The sequence below is a fragment of the Herpailurus yagouaroundi genome, unplaced genomic scaffold (genome assembly GCF_014898765.1).
Source record: "Herpailurus yagouaroundi ecotype Mexico unplaced genomic scaffold, PumYag 215, whole genome shotgun sequence".
Lineage (NCBI taxonomy): Eukaryota > Metazoa > Chordata > Mammalia > Carnivora > Felidae > Herpailurus > Herpailurus yagouaroundi.
Genome location: NW_024412446.1, coordinates 6280718 through 6305928, shown reverse-complemented (window position 1 = coordinate 6305928; position 25211 = coordinate 6280718). Strand labels below are relative to the sequence as shown.

Below are 25211 nucleotides of genomic sequence, written 5' to 3'. Positions count from 1 at the left end.
GTGGGGGAGGGGCAGATAAGGAGACACACAATCTGAAACAGGCTCCAGGTTCCAAGCCATCAGTACAGAGCCTGATGTGGGGCTCAAACTCAAGAACCATGACATCATGCTCTGAGCTGAAGTCTGATGCTTAACTGACTGAGCCACCCAGGCACCCCTATTTTTTTAGATTTCTAAAAAAATGTTTATTTTGAGAGAGAGATAAAGTGCACGTGAGAGTTGGGGGAGTGCAGAGAGACCAATGTGGGGCTCAAACTCACAAACTGGGAGATCGTGACCCGAGCTGAAGTTGGGCGCTTAACCAACTGAGCCACCCAGGTGCCCCAAAGACAAAAACTTTTCAAAAATACAATTATCAGATCTAAAAATGTTATGCTTTTTAATACCACCAAACATCCAGTCCTCAAATTTCTAATTTTCTTTTCTTTCTTAAAGTTTTCTAGTCTAAATCAGGAGCTAAATAAGATTTACATATGATGGTTGATTTGTGTTTTAAGTTTTAACCTACAGATTTCTCCTCTTTTTCTTTTCCCCTTGCAATTTATATGTGGAAGAAACTCTGCTCATTGGTTTTTTTCTCAGCCAAGCATTTGTCACTTTAAAATTCTAAATGTAAACTAAAACCTCCTGTAATGAAAAAGTCTTTACTCACACTTTAAAGCCAGTTACACTTAAAAGTTTGAAAATAGTTAATATGTTTTATAAAGAATCTTGATCTTTCCTTTCTGAATTAAAATGTTTATACTTAGAATCTTGGTACAGATGAAAGATAACAGATTTTCCAGTTTCTTCAAAACATAATTTTTATCATATGAAAGATAAATTATTTCATTCCTATAAGTTTAAAACCCTATAATTAGCTAGTGTCACAAATTCACGCAAATTCATTTCTCATTATGTGATAGAACAATTTTTAACATGAATATTTGATGATGCTTGAAGACGACAGTTAGAAATTAGTGTTTTACTTGACATCTTTCGGACTCTCAGCTCTGTATCTGAACAAATACATTCTGTCTTGGGGGAAAGCAGAATGCAATGAGTGACAGCGTCCATTAGACAAAGCTATTTTACACTTCAAATCTATCTGCTATAATTAGAGGTTATCTAGAGAAAGTGACAACCATACATTTTAAAGCCTGATGGAGAAGAATGAGGCTTTCTTATTCCAGATTTGATGAGGCTTTTTGTAGAAAAGCCATATAAAACAGGGTTAGACATTTGCACTAAAGCATTTAGCTGGGATTGTTAGCTTCAAAGATACAATATTTTAAACTCTGCTTGGAATTTTTTAAACTCCTGTTTTTTATATTATCGTTATTTTATCTCAAAATGCTTACCAGAAAATGGCATCCACTGTTATTTCCAGGGGTCAAAAACAATGCTTAAATAAGCAGAAATGATCCAGGAATCTCAGAAGTGATGTAAATAAGTGAGAAGGAATAGTAGCAGTTTCAAACTCCAGACTTCATGCCTGACTCCCTATATAAATAGCCTGAGTCCCTCTATAACCCCACTATTATTTGTGGGAATAAAGTGTGTGGGATTAGCCTTATGATGTAAATAGGAGGACGCTTGTAAAGACTTTGACTTGTAAAGAGTCAAAGTATCCCAAAATACCACCAACTCTTCAAAGGATCTCAAATACAAAAAAAAAAAAAAAAAAAAAAAAAAAAAAAAAAAAAAAAAAAAAAAGGTAAGCAGACTTGTCTAATTAAAAAATGAACTAAAATACATCCTTAAATAATGGGCATTACCAAACAGTGTCTCAGCACATTTCTCAGATCTTTTAAGAACTCGACAAAAGCCCGTTATAGTGACTGTTTTTTAGAATTTTAACCTGTGATGTTAAGATTTACTATACATTGGTTACATGAGGTGTACATGGCTTCTTTTTCTTAGTCCTTTATCAATAAAACTGCTATAAATAATCCTAATCTATTTAAGATCACAAAAACTAGATATTTAACTCTTCATTAAATCCCATGTTTAAGCAAAGGAATTTTCCCTTCCCCATTCTCACCCCCAGCAGATTTTAAGTTCTTTAAGGTAGTGACTATGTAATTACTATTATTTTTAATAGAGTTATAATATAAAGTATGAAAATCCTAAGTGTATAATTTGATTAATTTTACACAAAGTATGTAATATGATGAATTTCTACTCCACGTTAAAATTTGATCAAGAAGTTAAGCATTTCAACATCTCAGAAGGTCCCCTTGTTCCTTTCTAGTCAAAACCCACCCCTGCTCAGAGGTCACCACCATTTTCGTTTCCATCACCACAGACTCGTTTTGCCTATCCTTGAACTTTGCCTATCCTTGAACAAATTAAATCATAAAGAATGACTCAAATCTCAGTTCTCCTTTCCAAAGTGCCCTGGAGATGGCAAAGGCAAGCTCTACGTCTGTCAAATGTAGATGGCAGAGCTTGGTGATCACTAATTTTCCACCATCATGTTTCCACTTTTGTTTATGACTTTTGTCATTTACTGTTATGCCTATGAAATTCATCCCTGTTGATGTGTGGATCAATGGTTCATCCTTTTTATTGATATGTAGTACACCATTGTGTGAGTGGAATATAACACAATGTACTTATCCAGAGTACTGCCAGCAGACATTTGGGTTGTTTCCAATTTCTAGGTATTATGAAAAAGCAGCCATGAATACTCTCGTACATGTCTTTTGGTGGACATGTGGTTTGTCCTGAGTATATCAAGGAGTATAACTGCTGGATCACTGGGTAGATGTGTGTTTAGCTTTAGTAGAAACTGCCAGTTTTCCCAAGTGGTTTTACAAATTTATACTCTTACCAGCAATGTTAAGAACTTCAGCTGATTTACATTCTTGTCAACACTAAGTATTTTCAGTCTTTTTGATTTTAGCCAATCTGGTGGGTATATTAATATCTCATCATGGTTTAATTTACCTTTCTCTGATGACTAACGACTTTGAACACTTTGTCATATGCTTATTAGCCATTGCTTATCCTCTTTGGTGAAATTCTTAAGTCTTTTACTAATGGGCAAAAATTCTTGATCTGTAGAAGCTCTTTTTAAGAGATGTGATGTTTACGGGGCGCCTGGGTGGCTCAGTTGGTTAAGCATCCGACTTCGGCTCAGGTCATGATCTCGCGATTTTTGAGTTCAAGCCCCACGTCAGGCTCTGTGTTGACAGCTCAGAGCCTGGAGCCTACTTCCGATTCTGTGTCTCCCCTTCTCTCTACCCCTCCCCTGCTCATGCTCTGTTTCTCAATAATAAATAAACATTAAAAAAATAAAAAAAAAAAAAAGAAATTTATAAGATATGTGATGTTTAGATACAGAATTTGCAGTCCAAAAATGTCAAGTAAAATATTTATTTCTAATGGTCTTCTCAAATTCTAAATATTTATAGTTGTCTACTACATAATATATTCTGAAAACAAGTTTTTTGTTGAATATATGTCTGAGGTCTGTCTTTTCATTCTCTTCAACTTTTGATGAGCATTAATTTTTAAGGTCAATGGTGTCCAGTTTAGCCATTTTTTTTTTAAATGGTTAATGCTTTACTTGCCTCATTAAGAAATCTTTATCTCAAAGTCTTGAGAAGATATTTTCCTGTTTTATTACAGAAACTTTATTATTTTACCTTTCACATTTAAGTCTACAATTTACTTTTAATTAATTTACATATTTGTTGTGGAACAGACTTTGTTCAACTTCTTCAAGACGATCTTGAGTATTTTAGGCCTTTTCAATCTCTATAAACTTTAGAATATTTGTCAATTTCCTCACACTCATACATACAAACCCCGCTGGGTTTTTGACTGGGATTACATTGAATATATAGTCAGTGTCGGGAGAACATGCAGATTAACCAAACTGAGTTTTCTAATTCATGGACACAAGAGAATGTGTTATTTTAAATACATTAAGAATCTGCCCAGAACCACAAATTTTAGGCAGACAGCAAACAAAATTTTCCAAATCCACTGCAAAGTAATCCAGTCTACAGCATGCTTTGGCTTTTCACCCCTCAGTAACAGAAATACTAGCATTAATAATGTCTACAGCTAAACAGCATGTCTACATTTAGAGAAGGGTCCTACTGGTCCCACACTGGTATGATTCTTTACCCTACTTATGAACCCGAGGCCCTGTCTGAGTTAGATCAGATTATACAAAGAAAAACAAATCATTCTTCTTCGCCTCCACTACCTCCTCTTTGTCTTTTCTATCCCTCAAGAATACTCCAGAATTAAAAGACTGGGAAAAAGTAACTCCAAGAGAGAGATCACTGAGGTTATCATTCCAGACTCAGAGATTTCTTTTTTTGCTGTCACTTTCACTTACTCATTCTTCAAAGAGACTGCCTGCCTACTGCATACTTAGTGGTATTGCCTAAGGACAAGAAAAAGCCCCAGATTTGTATTGCTGGGGATCTTCCCAGGAATCAATGGACCCTAAGGGGGCTCTGAATGGGCTTTAGAGGACTAGTGAAAGCCTCAAATTACATAAATATTCTGTGTATGTGCATTCTTCCAAAAGAGGATTCACAGTTTTCATCAGATTCTCAAAGGAGTACAAAATTGAAAAACTCAATCATGCCCTTTCCATGATGGTAATACGACAATTATGTCATTCATGTACATGCGCACCAGTGCATAGGTGGGTGAAATAGAGAATATTTTTGCCAGATTTTATAACAGTTCAGATTCTGCCTAGACTCTAGTGATAAGCCTAAACAACAATCTTTAGAAAGTTAAACCCATTAATGTTTCCCTAAGTTGCCACATCAAGGTGAATCTATCTTTAAGACGATGAACCACCTGTCCTTTAAGAAAAAAAGTGTGTGTGTGTGTGTGTGTGTGTGTGTGTGTGTGTGTGTGTCTCAATCAGATCACCTAAAATCAATGAATTTCATGTGACTTTTTTTTTTTTTTTTTTTAAAGTAAGCTCTATGCCCAACGTGGGGCTTGAACTCACAACCCCGAGATCAAGAGTTGCATGCTCTTCTGACTGAGCCAGCCAGGCATCCCTGATATAGTGACTTTGAAGGTTCTGTTCAAAAGAAAATCCAAAGCCTCCAGGGCTTTGTAGCTAGTCCCTGACACATTAAAAGACACACAAATTAAAATCCAACCTTCCTACAGTGGCCAGGTTAATCTTTCTAAATGCTATTTTCATCATGGCATTCCTTTCCTCTTCTTTCAATCAAATCTTAATCTCAAAAGGCTCATCTTAAAGTTTACCTCCACCACGTTTAAAGCATATTTGAGCTTCTAAGCTCACAACAATTTCTCTTTTTCTTAATATTATGGTAGCATAATGCTGTGTGGCAGCATTCACACGAGCTTTAAAAACTGCAGCTCCTTGGGCCTCAACCCCAGAGATTCTAATTTAGTGGGTCCGGGATGAGACCCATGAATCTGCTTTTTAAGGATCACCTTGGTGATTATAATATACTTCTAGGTCTGGTTGCCTAGCTTTTTGCCACTCACAGAACACAGACTGTCTTGCATTAATGCTTAACCACGCAGGCAGTCCTCCCAAAGCACTGTAATCATAGTATTTATCACATTACTAAACTCCTTAAGGGTAGAAAGCCCTAGAAGCTAAAGTAGTTTAGGAATATAGGATATGCAGAATAAATGTTTGTTGAATTAATGAACATGGGCTCTGAAGCAAGACAAACTTCGACTCCAATCTTGTGTCACCCTGACCTTGAGCAAGTTATTTAACTCTAAACTTTGGTTTCCTCCTCTGCAAAGTAGGGATAACAAGCACTCTCTTGACAAGATTGTTAAGGATTAAATGAATTAATGTATGGAAAGCATCTAGCATACATCCTGACACATAGCTACAAGTGTTAAATACCTGATCCCTCAAAAAAGGGTATTTTAAACTTTTTCTGTATCCTCCATGTGACCTAGTACTGCCTCTATACAGGACACAACTAATAAACATTTGTTGCCTTAACTACATCAAACACCAGTTGCCTCTCAGACTGGCATTCCACACATACCAGGTGTGTGGCCCTGAGATGCTTTTGGAGATAGATCTTGGAGCGTAGCATAAATTCATGTAGAAAATAGTGGTGCCATGCCATCTTCAGCTCCAATTATCTGTCTCACTTTTGAATATTCCTACAGAAGTCACAAGCACTCTCTTATCATAGAGCTCAGGAGCTCCAATTGGTTGCTATGTTTTAATAGGTATGATTTTCAAGAATTCAGTTTGTTTTGGGGTGCCTGGCTGGCTCAGTCGGTTAAACGACTGACTGTGAATTTCAGCTCAGGTCATAATCTCACAGTTGTGAGAGTGAGCCCCATGTTGGGCTCTGCTGACAGGGTGGAGCCTGCTTGGGATTCTTTTTCTCTCTCTCTCTCTCCCTCTCTCTCTGCCTCTCCCTGTGCTCACACTCTCTCAAAATAAACATTTAAAAAAATGAAAAAAGTCAGCACACACACAAACAGTTTTTTAAAATTTAGTTTCTTTTCTTACACGACTCCCTAACACTACCTTTGACTCTATAGCAATGAGTCATGCGTGAGCAAAGATACCAATATATATAGATAGGAAACTATGCGCCATCCTTCCTTTGTAAAAGAAGCTAAGATAGGTCTGAGTGTAATAACCCATTGAAATCCTTAGTAAGCAAATTCCTAATGCCTCCTTCAAAAAATTTCTTCACCACGGATACCTTTACTTGAGTTTCTAGCAATGTAAATAAGGGTTTGTACTCTTTGATGTTGGGGTGGGACTCAAAGTCGAGAAATAAATAAGCAAGCACTAGACATAATTCTAAATTACTTACAAAACTTGAGGAACAAGTCATAAAAGTGGTATTTTGAAAGTCACTGAAACAAACACATTTTTAGGCAGTTCCAACTGACTGAAAGACAGCAATAACTTTTTTAAAAAGTTTAAGGAAAACGGATTTCAAGAGAAGTCATCAACAAAATGAAATATGCCCAAGCAAGGAGTTTCAAATAAATATATTTGTTTGATATTCCTAATTTTACCACACACCTCAAACTTTTAAACATTTTCCTCTTAAAATGAGACCTACACTTTGGCCAAAGTTCTAAAGGTTCCTGTGCAAACGAGCAGTCAGACTCACAAGAAATTATCATATTTCTGATAAAGTTTTTCTGTTAGCAATTAAAATAACGTAAGCTGAAAACCAAATGCAGAATGTAAGGCAGTTTTTTTCACGTGAAATTGAAAACTTAAAAGTCCAATGCTAATATCCCCAGGTAAATTTTACATGTATCAAATGTTTAATTCAGGATTAGTTGAGGAGAAGCGATCTCTCAAACCACAATGATTCTATTCACTCATGAGTCTTGACATTTTTAAATATAGCCATAAATAAGCTAACCTATGTTACTTTAACAGCTATATGGTTTTTTAAGAGAAGAAACTTTTCCTACATCTTTAAGTTAATCTGATTAAAAATATTAAAGGTTAAAAATAAAGTATTTAAAGGGCTGCCTGGGTGGCTCAGTCAGCTAAGCATCCGGCTTTGGCTCAGGTCATGATCTCGTGGCTCCTGAGTTCGAGCCCCCGTGTCGGGCCCAGAGCGCTTCAGACTCTGTGTCTCCCTCTCTCTCTGCCCCTCACCTGCTTGTGCTCTCTCACAAATAAATAAATATTAAAAACAAATAAATAAAGCATTTAAAATCAGGGGCCAATTATTTCCACTTACATCAGTCAGACTACATATTACACTCTCTTTGATGTTAAATATTAGTACAGTTCCTCAGCTAAATAGTAACATTTGCTTTACATTAATTAATATTTATCTGTAGGTCAATACATCTTAGAATTCACTTAAACTTGGTCGTTGTTTACAAATAGGGTCTAAGTTTTCTCAGGTTTCCAAACTCCTTAATAACTTGCACGTTCCCTTTTAACTCTCTTTTGCTCTCTATTAACACAATTAAGCATGCGTAGGAAATAGTTTATTCCAAAGAGGAATTTCACTTACATTATCATGTTTAAAAAAACACAACATCTTCAATTCCCGGAAGACCCTTTTGCAAGAGACCAGATTCTGGAAGACGTTGGGCATCTTTTTGAGTGCTACTCTCTTTCCATCTCTTGGATCTGTTACTGACCTAAAGAAGCAATATTTGGGGAGAGGAAGAGAAGAGAAATCAATTCCAAACTTTGTTCTTCAATGTTTCAGAGCATGACAATTATCTTGATCTTAAACTACTCAATCCACTTAACAATGTTTAAGATATCAGTGAGAAAGAAGATTTTTAAAAAGTACACACCTATAATCAAAGAGAATGTTTAGCCCACCCAATTCATCTGCCATATTTGTTTTTTTTTAATCCTTGTCTAAATTTATAAACACTTTTTCTGAGAGATCACTTAGCAATACATCTCCGGTAGGAGGGCTAATTAGTGGTAAAGCCATTTTAAAAATGGGGGCGGGTACAGACTAACAAAACCAAAGTCAAATTAGTTTTATGCTTTATTTTCAGAACCAAATTCAAGATGGAAGAGATGTTAATTCACATGTTAATCACATTTAGTTCAACATAAAGAACACAATCTAATTATTTTGGCTTCTTATATAAATGGACATCTTTTAGTAACATGGATTTCAGTAGCTGGACAATAGCCGAACAGTGTCCTCTCTTCAGAAGTCTGAGTGCCAGCTTAGGCTGTAGCTTCTAGGTTACATAGCTTCCCTTTTGCCCCTTAAAAGGCTCTTAGTATGGTAGCTGCTTCCTGTAGCTTCTTTTAATCGCTCAGTGTCTCCCTTTTTTACCCTTTAGTCTTCTAACACCTATAAAATCAATTCCCTAAATTACATTTCCTTATGTTTGACAGACTAGTATGGTTTCCATTTTTCTGACTGAACCCAAATGATACACATTAAATCAAATTAGTTAAAGGAAACAAAGCACTGAATTTGTTAAAATATGTCCAACTGGCCATTTTGCAAGTGATTTTCTGTGAATTATCTTTTTTTTTTAATGGTTCAGTAAAGGATTCTAAACTCTTTTTTTAATTTATTTTTGAGAAAGAGAGAGAGAAAGAGCAAGTGTGGGAGGGGCAGAAAGAGAGGGAAAGAGAGAGAGAATCCCAAATAGGCTCCACACTCAGCACAGAGCCTGACTTGGGGCTTGAACTCAGGAACCTGCGAGATCATGACCTGAGCCAAAATCAAGAGTCAGATGTTTAACCGACTGAGCCACCTAGGCGCCCCCATGAATTATCTTAAAAAGCTTTTTCTCCTACCACCCATCACCTACGACTGGCTATCCCTGTAGAATTTATTCCTGTCAGATTTATTTTGCTGATTCCTACCTGTCATTCTTGGCGACCATTATCTTTCAGTTCCTGTTTCAGCCATCAATGCTTTGGCTGTCTCTCCCAGACTTGTTTCATTTAAAAGTCTGATCTATAGGTTATCAATGCCTTTATCCAAGTTATTCAATTAAAGTTCAGAACAGGACAGAACAGATCTGCAACAGATACAATACTAGAAACCACCTACGAGACCAGTATCCAATTATTATTCAAAATTAATTACTTATTTAATTAACCATAATCACTCAGTTTATTTCTTCCTATTGTCCACAAGAAATCAGATACTCATCAAACTGCCTTCCTGAAAATGAAGCATTCCTATTATCTACCAACCTGTCTAAAAACTATACAAACTTCTTTATGAACACCATGACTTTATAAATTAATCTTAGTGATCACTACTTCTTTTCCTACGTGCTCATGGAAACTCTTATATCGTGCATTCTAGTATTGTTAAACAGCATGAGGACTCTACTTTCTCCCAATGACTGAAAATTTGGTAAAATAATGAAGAGTTATAATTTTTAAGTCTTCAATAGCTTCAACTGTAATTCAACTGAGAGACGTAACATTCTTGACTATTGCTTAAAAAATACCAACCCAATGCTTGCTTTGGCAGCACACAGACTAAAATTGGAATGTAAGAGATTAGCATGGCCCCTGTGCAAGGATGACATGAAAATTAGGCATATGTCCCATATTAAAAAAAAAAAAAAAAACCCAAAAAAACCACAAAAAAACCCAGTCCATAACACTCCTAAAAATCCACATAGACCTGGTAAGTAAAATAGGAAGGTAACTGAATATAATATTACATATATTCAGACTGTTAAAAATAATTTTTTCCTTTTAACACCACTTCTTCTATTTTTAAGTTTTAAGTTCTTTGTTTTTTCAATGTTTATTTATTTTGAGAGAGAGAGCACGCGCGCGAGAGCAAGCGCACAAGCAGAAGAGGGGCAGAGAGAAGAGAATCCCAAGCAGGCTCCATGCTGCCAGCGCAGAGCCCAACGCAGGCCTCGATCTTGCGAACCATAGGATCATGACCTGAGCTGAAATCAAGAGTCAGAAGCTTAGGCACCCCCTACACCACTTCTATAACTAGATACTAGAAGATAAAAATGTCAATGATATAGCAAGGAAGGAAAATTTTGGACCACACATTGCATTTAGTTGTCAATTTCTTTTGAGACTTCTTTAATGTAGAATAGTTACTTAGCATTCCTTTGTCTTTCATGATACTGCCATTTTTGAAGAGGACAGGCCCGTTTTTTTTTTTTGCAGACTGCTCCTCAATTTGGGTTTGTGTAGTGTTTTCTCATGATGAGATTCAGGTTATGTATTTTTAACAGGAATAACTCAGAAGTGATGTCTTCTCAGTGCATCACACTAGGAGGCACATGATGTCAGTTTCCCCCATGTCTGGTGATCTTTGATCACTGGGATGAGGTGTCTGTCAGGTTGCTACACTGCAAAATGACTATGTTTTCCCTTTCTAATTGTGTCACTGTTCTACTCCTCATCAAACTTTGACCCGTTTAGTATCCATTGGCAACTTGTGCCTGAATCAACTAATACTACAGTGGTTGCCAAATGGTACCTTAATAATTGTAGCGTCTTTCTAAATAGCTAGCCTACACAACAATTATTAGTTTTAAAGAATGAGGGAACTCATTTAATACATTGCCCTTTCCAGAGAGGCCTCAGACAGCAATACTTCTTTCCAACGCTGGCCTTCGTATTGGTCCTGACTCTACTGTGGTAAGGAAAGCTGCTCTAAGATAAACCCACTCTTGGCTCAAGGTTAGTACTGTGCCTTGCAATGTTTTAAGGCAAAATTCACAAAGCAGCGTTTTATTTTATTATTCATGCAAAAGCCAGTCATGCTTGTGGCTGGTAACAATATAACTCTAATGAATGTGAATGGCTGTGCAGTAATTTCACGCCATGTTGAGTTTGTTCTCTCTTAACTTGAGGTAGCAGATGCTTTAGTTCAGCACAAACAGTACCACAGAACACAGATAAGTGTGGAAGCCTGTTACACAGGAATTCTTTTATTTTCTTTGTTACTGAAAGGCTTGCTGTGCTTAGTTTCTCTGCTGCTGCAATACCCTGGTTATTCCAACTGTACTTGTTAATGAAGCCCCAGCTGTAGAGATAATGAACTAACATTTAGGGCAACTTTCCTCAGTTCAGAAAAAAAGGAGGCATCCTTTGATCTACAATTCACTTACTGGTCAGTTATTTTCTCTACTGAATACTGGATGCCCTAAATAAAACAGTGCATCTGTCATTTCACCTGATTATCTTCATGAGCAGTCATGTTACACTAAAACAGGTATTTCTTTCCTATGTTTTAAATCAACATGTGATTCTGCAAACAGTGTATTAAAGATACAGTTTTAAGGGTTGTGAAAAAATAATTCTTTCTTATATCTGTCCAGAGTATATATATCAGTCCTTCTCCTACGTTTGGAATACAAGTTCAACTTTTTTAAACAGCCAGAAGAATCCACAAGCCATTCTTCAGAGAAATACAGTTAGCCAAAAGAGTACAAAACCTAAATAGGAAGCTTTTTGGATCCGGTGTGGTTGTTTTGTTCTAGAGCTCTCTTAATCCCAGGAAACTCTGACCACTGCCTCAAATATGCTTAAATTATGGAAAAGTAGAAGGGCTGGAATGAAACAAGAGTGAAACTTATTGGGGACACATTTTGAGACACTAGAACCTTACATTACAACATCTTTAAATCACTATCGCTACACTAAGCAAGAATCTTCAAGAAATTATACGCTCCTCATTTATTTTATGTGAAGAATTTTTTCCCCACATGGGCTAGCAGTTTTAAAGTTCATGTTTCTGATACAGGTTTGTTTTTTTTTCTCTGATACAGGTTTTTAACTATTCAAAGCAAATAAATAATTTATAATGAAAATGTTTCACTAAGATTGAGAAAATCAGGCTCTTCTAATTCTATTCACATAAACTTGTAATCAGCAATCTTCTATTTTTGCTATGCACACTACAATTACTACGTCAACTGTACCAATAAAGAACGTATCTCAATAACAGAACCTAACCAGACTCTAAATATTTAGATTATTGCCTTTGCATTCACTTTGAAATTCATTTCCTTCAAAGTTATTTTTACTCGTATTTAGATTAAGTCTGCTTGAGAAAACAATAGCAAACTATGAGGTAAAATTTCTGACAACAAATACCTCTAAATAATGTATCTTATTTGTACCTTAGTCCTTATATGTTCAACGACACTGTAAGTTAGGGAATAAGGAATTTATTTTTACATCTCTTTGGTCTTTCTAACCAAAATTTTAACAGGCTACAGTTTGTGTGTACTTTGACATAATTTACAGAATTGCACACTATTTAGAGGAATAAACTTTCTAGGCTTCCCTGTCTCCACCTATAAACTCATGAAGAAAGATTCTCATATTTAGGTAATTTGTTCCACTGGCTGGAGTTTTCTGATGTTTGGTTATTGGTTTTTCTTTTATGTTTATTCAAATTTGGTATTTGCTGAGTTGGTGCTCTAGAAGAAATCCTTTTCCTTTTTTTCAAGATCCTCCTAAAGTGATCCCAAATTTGTGAATCTGATATTACAAGGTAAAAAGGCCTTATACAATAGCTAAACCAAAGCAGCGAAATGGTTCGTTCTTTTTCTCATACCCTAACATACCACTATTAATCAGAAGAAGCAAAATACCTACATTTAACTGAAAGTGTTAAATATGAACTGAAACATCCCCTAACTCTGTGTTTAAACAAGTATATATAGCAATGGCCCCAGCAGGTGAGATATCCCTGGACCATTCTGACCAATAGGGAGATCCCCAGGGGTGCTGATAAGGGAGGAGAAATAAGGAACAGGCACATCATTCAATATTAGGCTGTCATATTTATTTTCAAATACTTGTTACCAGTGAAAAAGATCTAACTTTTAGGACCCCAATTCCCCACCAATAATCATTGGCTAAAAGTTAAAATATAGGTGGAAAATCCTTTTATACTAATTATTATTGACTTGAGAACATTTTATTGTTCTTCAGACCATGAATTAAGTATAATTAGCTCCATCCTTAGTGCAGACGCTGGCAAAGACACAGAGACCTCTCAGTTGCTGTCAAATATCTTTGTGAGGAGTATGACTTGCCTGCAAGAAAGTTGCCACACTGTCTTTTCAATAGGGATTTTCTCATGTTAGAGGGTGAACATGACACAGCCTAGCCTGCCAAGTCTAGGAAGTTTTCATGGCCCACTAGCCACAGTCCTCTCCTAGAAACAGACCCATGAATATTGTATGGGAAAGAGAACCACCTGCAATGAAAAAAAGGTTTCTGTTCAAAGCCACCACAAAGGGAAAAAATCCACAACTGCATCTTCTTCTTACATTTTAATAGTTTATGACAAAAAGAAGTTATAAAAGATAACCCAAACTCAACCTATGTCACACAAAAATGTGCTTGCTTTTAATCCCACTGATGATTTCTTAAAAGATATGTGTTCAGTAATAGGAATACTGAGGAATATAAAGAATTTTTTAATAAAGAATTTTTTTAAATTAAAGAATGGCAATTTTGTTGCTCATTAGGTTTATAAATGTAGAAGACACCAAATGAAAGAAAAGAATGGTTTCATTCACACAGTCGGTTTTTAACAGTATGGTTTTGTTGATGTCAAAAAATTATAATGAATTTAGAAACACAAAGTTCACGTCATTGGAAGAAATGTCATTTTTAATTATTTTTAAATTTCAGTGGCTAAGCTAATATTTTAATAATTTCTTAACATAAAATGTAAGTCCCAATATGCTGTTAGTTAAAAGCAAACTGAACATACCAACCAATATACCAATAAAATGTAATTTTTGAAATAAAAAGGAACATAAGGTTTGGAATTATGGTTATAAATAAAATGTTCCTATTTTTCTAGGAATGTATACTTAAGTATATATAGGTGAAGTGACATGAGATTTAAGATTTGTTTTAAAATATTTCATTAAAAAGCATTGTTGAAATAAATTAAGCAAATGTTGATAATTACTGAATCTAGTGGTTGGTAAAATGGGGTTAAACCATTCAAAAATAAAGAAAATATATGTTTGAAAAAATTTCTAAGTAAAAGCACTGAAATTTTAAAAAATGTTTAAATACTCCTTACAATGTAAAAAATATCCATTATCTTTGATTAAAGCTAACAAAAGCTAAGTAAGCAAGACTTCTACATAAAAAGACTAAAAAAACATTGAAATTAAAGACATAAATAATGGAGAGACATACCATATTCATGGACTAGAAAACTCAATATTATAAAAATTTCAATTCTCCCCAACCTGATTTATAGATGCACTGAAATTCCAATCAAAGCCCCAAAAGGTTTTCTTTTGTGGAACTAGACAAATTAGTTCTAAAGTCTTTATGGAAATGTACATATGCCACAGACTGCTAAGACAGTCCTGAAGAATAAGGTGGGAAAAATTGCTCTACCACATATGAAAAGTTATCATAAAGCTACAACAGCATAGATAGTGTAATTTTGGTGCAATGGACCAATGAAACAGAAATATGACCCATAAACAGATTCTTCAGCTTCAAACCCATCCGTCTAAACACAAATATGTAATACCAGGGCTATGACTGCAAACCACATTTTGGTTTTGCCAACTAGCTCCATGTTAGGCTCTGCCAAAAGGGGGCTTTGTAGGAGACTACAAGGCTGGAGGAAGAAAAGGGGACTTACCCCTTCCTATGGGCTTCCTGTCTGTCTCTTGTTTCTGTGTCAACCTAGCAACACTTCTTCACTCCCAGCAGTGGCAGTGTCTTTCTATAACTTTGTGGCTGAACCCAGTTTATAGTTTCCTCACTTGCAGAACCAGCCTCACTGCCTCTTCTACCCCCAGATACCAGCACTAGTGAGTTAGTATCCTCTGCTTTAGATGTCTGAATTTCTGCTGCATGGGGTTCCAAGTCCTAATAATTCTGACCTCTTCCATGATATTCCTCTAGCCATAGCTAGAGGTGGCTGTTACTTCCATGATACCTTAGTGTTCTCTTATCTTTTTAATTACCTACAACTTTACAAACAACTTTATAGCTAATTAGCATCTCTCCCCACTTTAAACTGTTTAAACAACTGGTGTGGTTTCTTTCTCCTGACTGGACCCTGACAGATACAACATTCTTTCCAATGTATGGTACTAGAATAAGGAGATATCACGTGGAAAAACAGAATGAATCTTCATCTCTACTTCACTCCATACACAAAAATAAATTCCAGGTGGAATGCAGATACAAATGTGAAAAGCAATATCATACAGCTTTTAGAAGATAACATATAGAAGATCTTCAAGATACTGGGGAAGGGAAAGATTTCTTCAATAGGACACAAAAAGCACAAATCATAATGCAGAAGAAAAATTCATTTTTTTTGACTACTTTAAAATCAAGAACTTTTCATTATCTGTACATTAAGAGTAAAAACGCAAGTCATACAGAAGACGCTTGAACACATATATAAGGAACAAAGCATTTATCCAGATACGTGCAGAACTCCTACAAATCAATTTTTAAAAAGGGCTTGAAAGGGCATTTTACAAAATACAATAATCCAAATAGGCAATAAACATATGAAAAGGATATTAGCCTTATTAGTCATTTTGGAAATGAAAATTAAAACCACAGCGAGCAAGTACTATAAAACTACCAAAATGGCCAGTAATAAAAAAATGATACCAAAGCTTTGGTGATATGTGGTGCAATGGCAATTCTTACAGAGTGCTAGTAGGAATTTAAATTGGTACAATCGCTATGGGAAACAGATGGGCTTTATATACTAAAATGAAGACATGAATACACTGTGACCCAGCAATCTGACTCCAAGGTATATACCCCAAAGGAATGTGCACACCAATCACTAAACATACAAGTGTGTTCATGGCAACATTTTTAGTACCCTTAAAACTGGAAACAATCCATATATCCATGAACAGTAGGATAGAGTAACAAAGTGTTGTGTATTCATAAGAAAACTCTACAGTAACTAAAATGAATTACTGCTACATACAACAACACAAACTTTATACACATAATTTTGAACAAAAAAAAAAAAACAGTCACAAATAATAATGTAAGATTTCATTTCCATAATATTAAAAATAAAAGCAAATTTGAACTCGAATGTTTAGGGATGTATACTTAGGAGACAGAAACTATTAAAAAAGGAAGCCGTTACCATGAAAACCAGGACAGTGGTTATCTTGGGGGAGGAGACAATGATGGGGAGGGTACAGAGGAGACTTCTGGGTGTTAGCAATGTCTTATATTTCTCACATGACTCATGGCTATAGAGGTGTATACTTTGTGATAAATAAAAAAGTTGTATATTTTGTACACACTTCTGTATTTGTGTTATTATGTAACCGAAAAAGTAAAGATAAGCTTCTCAGTTAAAAATTTAACATGAAAAGGTACTTTAGGTTGAAATTTGTACAATGAGTAATTTTTAAAGGGGACAATTCTGGGGCGCCTGGGTGGCTCAGTTGGTTAAGTGTCCAATTCTTGACTTCGGCTCTGGTCATGATCTCATGGTTCGTGAGCTCGAGCCTCATGTTGGGCTCTGCACCGACAGTGCGGAGGCTGCTTGGGATTCTCTTTCTCTCTCTCTGCCCTTTCCCTGCTTGTGATGTCTCTCTCAAAATTAAAAAAAAAAAAAAAAAAAGAGGACAATTATCTTCATAAGGATACACATCTATACAAGCCCAATGAATTTTGTCATATATTTTCTTATACCACTGATTTATTCTGTAGAGAGGAGTATATGTAACATCTTTCATAGGTTTTGGTAGAATTCCAAAGGAACTTACTTTAAAAAATAAACGTTTTCTTCATCATTACACAAGAATATGCTATTAAGAAACATTCCACAGGAGAGTGCTATCAGCAGTATTATAGCAGAACTAAGTCCCACCCCTAATCTAGTCACAATCTCCTAACTTCTTCCATTGTTAAGCAAAATGCTGAAGCAGCTACAATACATAGATGTGCTTCAGGTTTTTAATTAGTGAGCCCTTTAAAAATAACCAAAACCAAAAATATTGCAAATACAAAGCAGGAGGCAAGATTTCCAGCTGTGGCAAACTGAAGAGGTCAGCAAATCCTTTCCCCTCAAAACAGCTATAAAACTGGACAAAAATGTCAAAAACAACCATTTCAGGACTCCAGAAAATAACCAAAGTCAAACAACCAATTCAAAAGTGTTTATTTATGAAAAACTGTGGAACTTTGGGTAAGAACAATGAAAGTCAAGTGGTGTTATTGCTTGGGCTGCTCCTTACTCACCCCCACCCCCCACCCAAGCACAGTCCAGGCTGTTGGCCATGAAAACCAGCAGCTTCACTGCGTGATGTTGCTGATGTGATCTGAAGTGGAGTATTAAACTCAACTGGAAAAGAAAAGAGAAAGCCTACGGCTCTGCAAGTCTAGGTTGTTATCCCAGCTGGGAAATGAGATAGACTAACATGAATCCAGAAATTTAACAAGGGGATTCTGGAAATGATAGTCACAGTGGGCTAGGTAAACTCTCCACACGTCCCTGGAGAACTGAAGGCTGCTTATGTACTCAGAGGTGACCTGAGAAGGCCTCTGCTCTGCACATACCCATGGCCGACTGAGAGGCTTTCCACAGGTAAAGGGAAGAATGGAGAGGCTCAACAGAAAATAAAAGCTGGAGCATATTTGGAAATTGGATGAGCTCCCTAACACACTCGCAATGGAAAGAAGCCTTACTGGCCCAAGATGTTTGAGCACAACCTTTAACTCATCACCGGCTGACCACTGAGTTACAAAGACACAAAGGGCACCCCAAGAGGGCCAGGCTAACAATTAAAAAAAAACCTAAGCAGATTTAAGTGGCTGCACCCCACAGGGGAGGAAGATTGTGCACCTTAAGTCCAGCCAAATTACTTAAATATAAGCAAACATACACAATAATAGCAATATGTCAATAATGACAACCCTCAGGTGGAAGGGGGACTGGGGAAGAATCAGATCCAGAGTTGTTATAATATATTATCAAATATGTCCAGTTTTTAACAAAAAAAATTACAAGATATGTAAACAAACAGTAAAATGTGACCCATACTCAGGGGAAAAAGCAGTCAATAGAAATACTTTCTGAGTGAGCCCAGATATCGCTTTCAGTAACACTTCAAAAGCAACTACTATAAATATATTCAAAGGATTAAAGGAAATCATGTTTAAAGAATTAAAAAAAATATGGTGACAATGACTCAACAAATAGGACAGCTCAATATAAAAACAAATTAAAAAAACATAAGATCCAAATCAAATTCAAGAGTTGAAAAGTACAATATTAGAAATGAAAAATTCAGTAGATTGGCCCAATAGTGGATATGAAATAGCATAAGAAAGAATCAGTAAACTTAAAAGATAGGTCAACAGAAATTAACAAGAACAGAGAAGAAAAAGTTTGAAAAAGAATGAAGACAGCCTCAGAGACCTACGCAGTAACACAGAGTACACCAACATATACCTAATGGGAGTTCCAGAAGAATAGAGAGAAAAGGGCAGAAAAAAATATTTGAAGAAATAATGGTTTAAAAGTTTCCAAATCTGATAAAAATCTATAGATCCAAAAAGCTCAAACATCCCATACAGGATAAACACAAGAGTTCTGCACCTAGAGATGTCAGAATCAAAGATATTTCAAGTCCAAGAAACTCTTGAAAATAATGAGGGAAAACAATACAATTGCGGACTGACTTTTCATCAGATATCATTGAGGTCAGAAGGCAGTGGAATGCCATGTTTGCAGTGGTGGTGGTGGGCAGGCAAAAATTCTATATCCAATGAAAAAAGACCCTGTCCTTCAAAAATAAATGCAAAATGAAAACATTCCAAAATAAGTAATGATGGAACAGAATGTGTTGCCAGCAGATGTGCCTTACAGGTAATAATCTCAGATGGTAACTCAAATCCACAGGAAGAAATGAAAAGCTAGAAATGGCAAATACGTAGGTAAATAGAAGAATATTTTAATTTTATTTTTGTATTAAGTTTTTATGTTAATTCCGATATAGTTAACATACAGTGTTACATTAGTTTCAGGTGCACAATATAGTGATTCAAACTCTACACATTACTCAGTGCTCACTATAAAAAGAATCCTTATCACCTATTTCACCCATCCCCACCCCAACCACCACCTCCCCTCTGGTAACCAACAGTTTGTTCTCTACAGTCAAGAGTCTGTTTCCTGGTTTGTTTCTCTCTCCTTCCCCGACCCCCGACTTTGCTTGTTTTCTTAAATTCCACATGAGTGAAATCATATGGTATTTGTTTCTCCAACTGACTTATTTCCTTAGCATTATACTTCCTAGATCCACCCCTCTAGTTGCAAATGGCAAATTTTAATTATTCTCTCTCTCTCTCACACACACACACACACGCAAGCGCGCACACACACACACACACACACACTTGGGCTGCTTTCATTATTTGGCTATTGTAAATAATGCTGCTGTAAACATAGAATGCATGTATCATTTTGAATTTGTGTTTTTGTATTTTGGGGGTAAATGCTCAGCAGTGTGATTACTAGATCGCAGGGCAGTTCCATTTTTAAATTTTGAGGAACCTCCATACTGTTTTCCACAGTGGCTGCACAAGTTTGCATTCCCACCAACGGTGCAAGAGAGTTCCTTTTTCTACACATCCTCTCCAATACCTGTTGTTCTTGTGGTTTTGGTTTTGCCCATTCTAACAGGTATGAGCTGATTATCTCATTGTAGCTTTGATTTGCATTTCCCTGATGATGAGTGATGTTGAGCATCTCTTCATGTCTCTGTTGGCCATCTGCATGTCTTCATTGGAGAAATGCCTGTTCATGTCTTCTTCCCATTTTTAACTGGATTATTTGTTTTTTGGGTATTGAGCTGTATAAGTTCATTTTGTATTTTGGATACTAATCCTTTACCAGAGATGTCATTTGCCAATATCTTCTCCCATTCAGTAGGTTGTCTTTTAGTTTTGTTGACTGTTTCCTTTGCTGTGCAGACGCTTTTTATTTTGATACAGTCCCAATAGTTTATCTTTGCTTTTGTTTTCCTTCCCTCAGGAGACATATCTAGAAAAAAAGTTGATACATCCAATGTCAGAGAAATTACTGCCTATGCTCTATTATAGGTCTCATATTTAGGTCTTTAATCCATTTAGAATTTATTTTTGGGTATGGCATAACTCAGGGGTCCAATTTCATTCTTTTGCATGTAGTTGTCCAGTTCTCTCAACACCATTTGTTGAAAAGACTGTCTTTTCCTCATTGCATATTCTTTCCTCCTTTGTCAAAGATTACTTGATCATAAACATGGAGTTATTTCTGGGCTTTCTATTCTATTCCACTGATCTGTGTGCCTGTTTGGATGCCAGTACCATACTGTTTTGATTACTACAGCTTTGTAGTATAACTTGAAAGTTGGAATTGCGATACCTCCAACTTTGTTTTTTTTTCAAGATTGTTTTGGCTATTCGGGGTTTTCTGTGGTTCCATACACATTTTAGGATTGTTTGCTCTAGTTCTGTGAAAAATGTTGCTGGTATTTTGATAGGGATTGCATTGTATCTGTAGACTCTTTTGGGTAGTAGAGACATTTTAACAATACTTGTTCCTCCAATTCATGAGTATGGACTATCTTTCCACTTGTTTGTGCTGTCTCCAATACCTTTCATCAAAATTTTATAGTTTTCAGAATACAGGTCTTTCACCTCATTGGTTAAGTTTATTCTGAGATATTTAATTATCTTTGATAAAACTGTAAATGGGACTGCTTTCTTAATTTCCCTTTCTGTTGCTTCATTATTGGTATATAAAAATCCCACAGATTTATATACATTGATTTTGTATGCTGCTACCTTACAGAACTCATTTATCAGTTTATCATTTATCAGTTTGTGATAGGGTCTTTAGAGTCTTCTATATGTAATATCATGTTGTCTGCAAATAGTGAAAGGTTTACTTTTTCCTTACAATTTGGATGCCTTTTGTTTCCTCCTCTTGTCTGACTGTTGTAGCTATGACTTTCAGTAGTATTTTAAATAACAGTGGTGAGAGTGGATATCCCTTATTCCTGACCTTAGGGGAAATGCCCTTAGATTTTCACCATTATGATGTTGGTGGTTTTTTCTTTATATATGGCTATTATGTTGAGGTATGTTCCCTCTAATCTTACTTTGTTGAGAGGGTTATTTTTTTTTTTATCATGAATGGATACTGTACTTTGTCAAATGCTTTTGCTCCATCTATTGAAATGAAAATGTTTTTTTATCTCTCCTTTTATCGATGTGACGTAGAACACTGATTGCAAATATTGAACCACCCTTGCATCCCAGGAATAAATCCCACTTGATTGTGGTGAATGATTTTTTTAATGTATTGTTGGATTTGGTTTGTTAATATTTTGTTAAGGATTTCTGCATCTATGTTCATCACAGATATCGGCCTGTAATTCTCTTTTTTGTAGTGTCTTTATCTGGTTTTGGTATCAGGGTAATGCTGGCTTCATAGAATGAACTAGGAAGTTTTCCTCTCTCTTTCATTTTTTGGAATAATTTGAGAAGAACAGGTTCAAATATTTGGTAGAATTCACCTGTGAAGCTGTTTGGCCTTGGACTTCTGCTTGCTGGGAGTTTTTAAATTACTGATTCAATTTCATTGCTGGTAATCAGTCTGTTCAAACTTTCTATTTCTTCCTAATTCAGTTTTGGGAGGTTATATGTTTATAGGAATTTATTCATTTCTTCTGGGATGTCCAATTTGTTAGCACATAACTTTGCAAAATATTCTCTTACAAACTTTTGTATTTCTGTGGTATCAGTTGTTAACTTTCCTCCTTCACTTCTGATTTTATTTGAGTCCTTGCTCTCTCCCTCTCTTTTTTCTTGGATGAGTCTGACTAAAGGTTTATAGATTTTGTTGATCTTTTCAAAAAACCAGTTCCTGGTTTCATTGAGTTGTTGTGTGTGCGTGTGTGTGTGTGTGTGTGTATACCAAAAAACAAAATATATATATATATATATATATATATATATATATCTTCCTTAATCCAGGTTTTGGATTTTGCCTATTGTTCTTTTTCTAGTTCCTTTAGATACAATGTTATGTTGTTTATTTGGGATTTTTCTTGCTTATTGAGGTAGACCTGTATGGCTATAAACTTACCTCTTAGAATAGCTTTTGCTGTATCTCGAAGATATTTGGACTACCGTGTTTTCCTTTTCATTTGTATTTTTTTTTTATTTCATCTTTGATTTCTTGGTTGACTTATTCATTGTTTAGTAGCATGTTATTTAACCTCCGTGTATTTGTGTGCTTTCCAGGTTTTTTCTTGCCATTGATTTCTAGTTTCATAGTGTGGTCAGAAAAGATGCATGGTAGGACTTCAGTCTTTTATTTAAAAAAAAAAATTTTTTTTAATGTTTATTTATTTTTGAGACAGAGAGAGACAGAACATGAACGGGGGAGGATCAGAGAGGGAGATACAGAATCTGAAGCAGGCTCCAGGTTCCAAGCTGTCAGCACAGAGCCTGACGCCGGGTTCGAACTCACGGACCATGAGATCATGACCTGAGCCGAAGTCAGATGCTCAACCGACTGAGCCACCCAGGTGTCCCAGGACTTCAGTCTTTTTGAATTTGTTGAGATTTGTTTGTGGCTTAATATATGATCCATTCTGGAGAATGATCCATGTGTATTTGAATGTGTATTCTGGGATGAATGTTGTGAAAATACCTGTTAGGTCCATCTGGTCCAATGTATCATTCAAAGCTACTGTTTCCTTGTTCATTTTCTGCCTGAATGATCTATCCATTGGTGTAAGTGGGTGTTAAAGTCCCCTACTATTATTGTATTATAATTGATTATTTCTTTTATGTTTGTTATTAACTGCTTTACATATCTGGGTGCTTCCATGTTGACTGCAGATATATTTATAATTGTTAGATATTTTTGTTGGACTATACCATTTATGATTATATAGTGTCCTTCTTTGTCCCTTGTTACAGCCTCTGTTTCAAAGTTTATTTTGTCTGATATTATGTATTGTTACTCCAGCTTTCTTTTCACTTCTATTTGCATGACAGAGGATTCTCCACCCATTCATCTTCAGTCTACATGTGTTTTTAGGTCTGAAACAAGTGTTTTGTAGACAAGAATATATTGTTGGGTTTATAACATATATAGAGTATATATTTATATATATATTTATACATATTTCATTATATTATTTTGTAGAAGTTTATGTATATATGTCTTATTACATATATATATATGTATATGTATATATGACACAAAAGGGGAAGGAAATTGAGCTATATTAGAATGAAATTACTGAATTTTATCAGAATTAAGATAGTACTGGGGCACCTGGATGGCTCCGTTGGTTAAGTGACTCTTGGTTTGGGCTCGGGTATGATTCACTGTTTGTAGGTTCAAGCCCCACGTGGAGCTCTGTGCTAGCAGTGCAGTGACTGCTTGGGCTTTTCTCTCTCTCCCCCTCTTCCTTTGCCCATCCCCTGCTCATGTGCATGTTCTCTCTCAAAATAAATAAAATTTACTTAAGAAAAATCAAGATAGTATTAATCTGAAATAGATTGTTCAGAAGTAAAGATGCAGGGGCGCCTGGGTGGCACAGTCGGTTAAGCGTCCGACTTCAGCCAGGTCACGATCTCGCGGTCCGTGAGTTCGAGCCCTGCGTCGGGCTCTGGGCTGATGGCTCAGAGCCTGGAGCCTGTTTCCGATTCTGTGTCTCCCCCTCTCTCTCTCTGCCCCTCCCCCGTTCATGCTCTGTCTCTCTCTGTCCCAAAAATAAATAAACGTTGAAAAAAAAAAAAAAGAAGTAAAGATGCATACTACAATCCTTAGATCAATAAAAAAAGTAATAAAAAGCCAAGAGGATTAAAAAAAATAAACAGATGAATTAATCAACTAAAAAAGTTTAACATAAAAGAAATACAATTTTGAAGCACAAATTTAACAAAAAGAAATAAAGAATGTAAAAATTAAAAAAACGTGAGATATATAGAAAGCAAACAGAAAAATGGCAAATGTAAATTCAGTTATATTAATAATTACACTAAATGTGAATGGATCTAAATACTTCAAATCAAAAGGCAGAGATTGTCTGACCTTAATTTTTAAAACATTCAACTATGGGTGCCTGGATGGCTTAGTCAGTTAAGTGTCTGACTTCGTCTCAGGTCACCATCTCACGGTTTGTGAGTTTGAGCCCCACATCAGGCTCTGTGCTGACAGCTCAGAGCCTGGAGCTTGCTTTGGATTCTGTGTCTCCCTCTCTCTCTGCCCCTCCCTTGCTTGTGCTCTGTCTGTCTCTCTCTCAAAAAATAAACATTTAAAAATTTTTTTAAAATTTGGGGCGCCTGGGTGGCGCAGTCGGTTAAGCGTCCGACTTCAGCCAGGTCACGATCTCGCGGTCCATGAGTTCGAGCCCCGCGTCAGGCTCTGGGCTGATGGCTCGGAGCCTGGAGCCTGTTTCCGATTCTGTGTCTCCCTCTCTCTCTGCCCCTTCCCCGTTCATGCTCTGTCTCTCTCTGTCCCCAAAATAAATAAACGTTGAAAAAAAATTTAAATAAAAAAAAATTTAACTACATGCTATCTACAAAAAACACATCTTATATGCCATATAAATAGTGATTATAAGAGAGTTAAAGAGGTATATTAATATAAAGATTTATTTACATATATATAAATCCTGTCTTTATATTACACACACACACACACACACACACACACACACACACACACACACACACAGTGTGCTCTTGGTATTGGGGGTAGATTCCCATG

General features: G+C 36.0%; 1 protein-coding gene and 1 pseudogene across 2 annotated transcripts in view; one reads left to right on the top strand and one right to left on the bottom strand.

The window, feature by feature from the left end:
- The window catches only part of NLK (nemo like kinase), a 166682-nt gene that overhangs the window by 63524 nt on the left and 77947 nt on the right, over positions 1-25211 (bottom strand). For both annotated transcript variants that reach the window (XM_040455307.1, XM_040455308.1), the window contains exon 2: positions 7977-8106. In XM_040455307.1, the coding sequence (XP_040311241.1) occupies positions 7977-8106 (130 nt within the window). The remainder of the gene's footprint in view (positions 1-7976; positions 8107-25211) is intronic.
- LOC121017400 (uncharacterized) lies at positions 9924-10021 on the top strand (annotated as a pseudogene).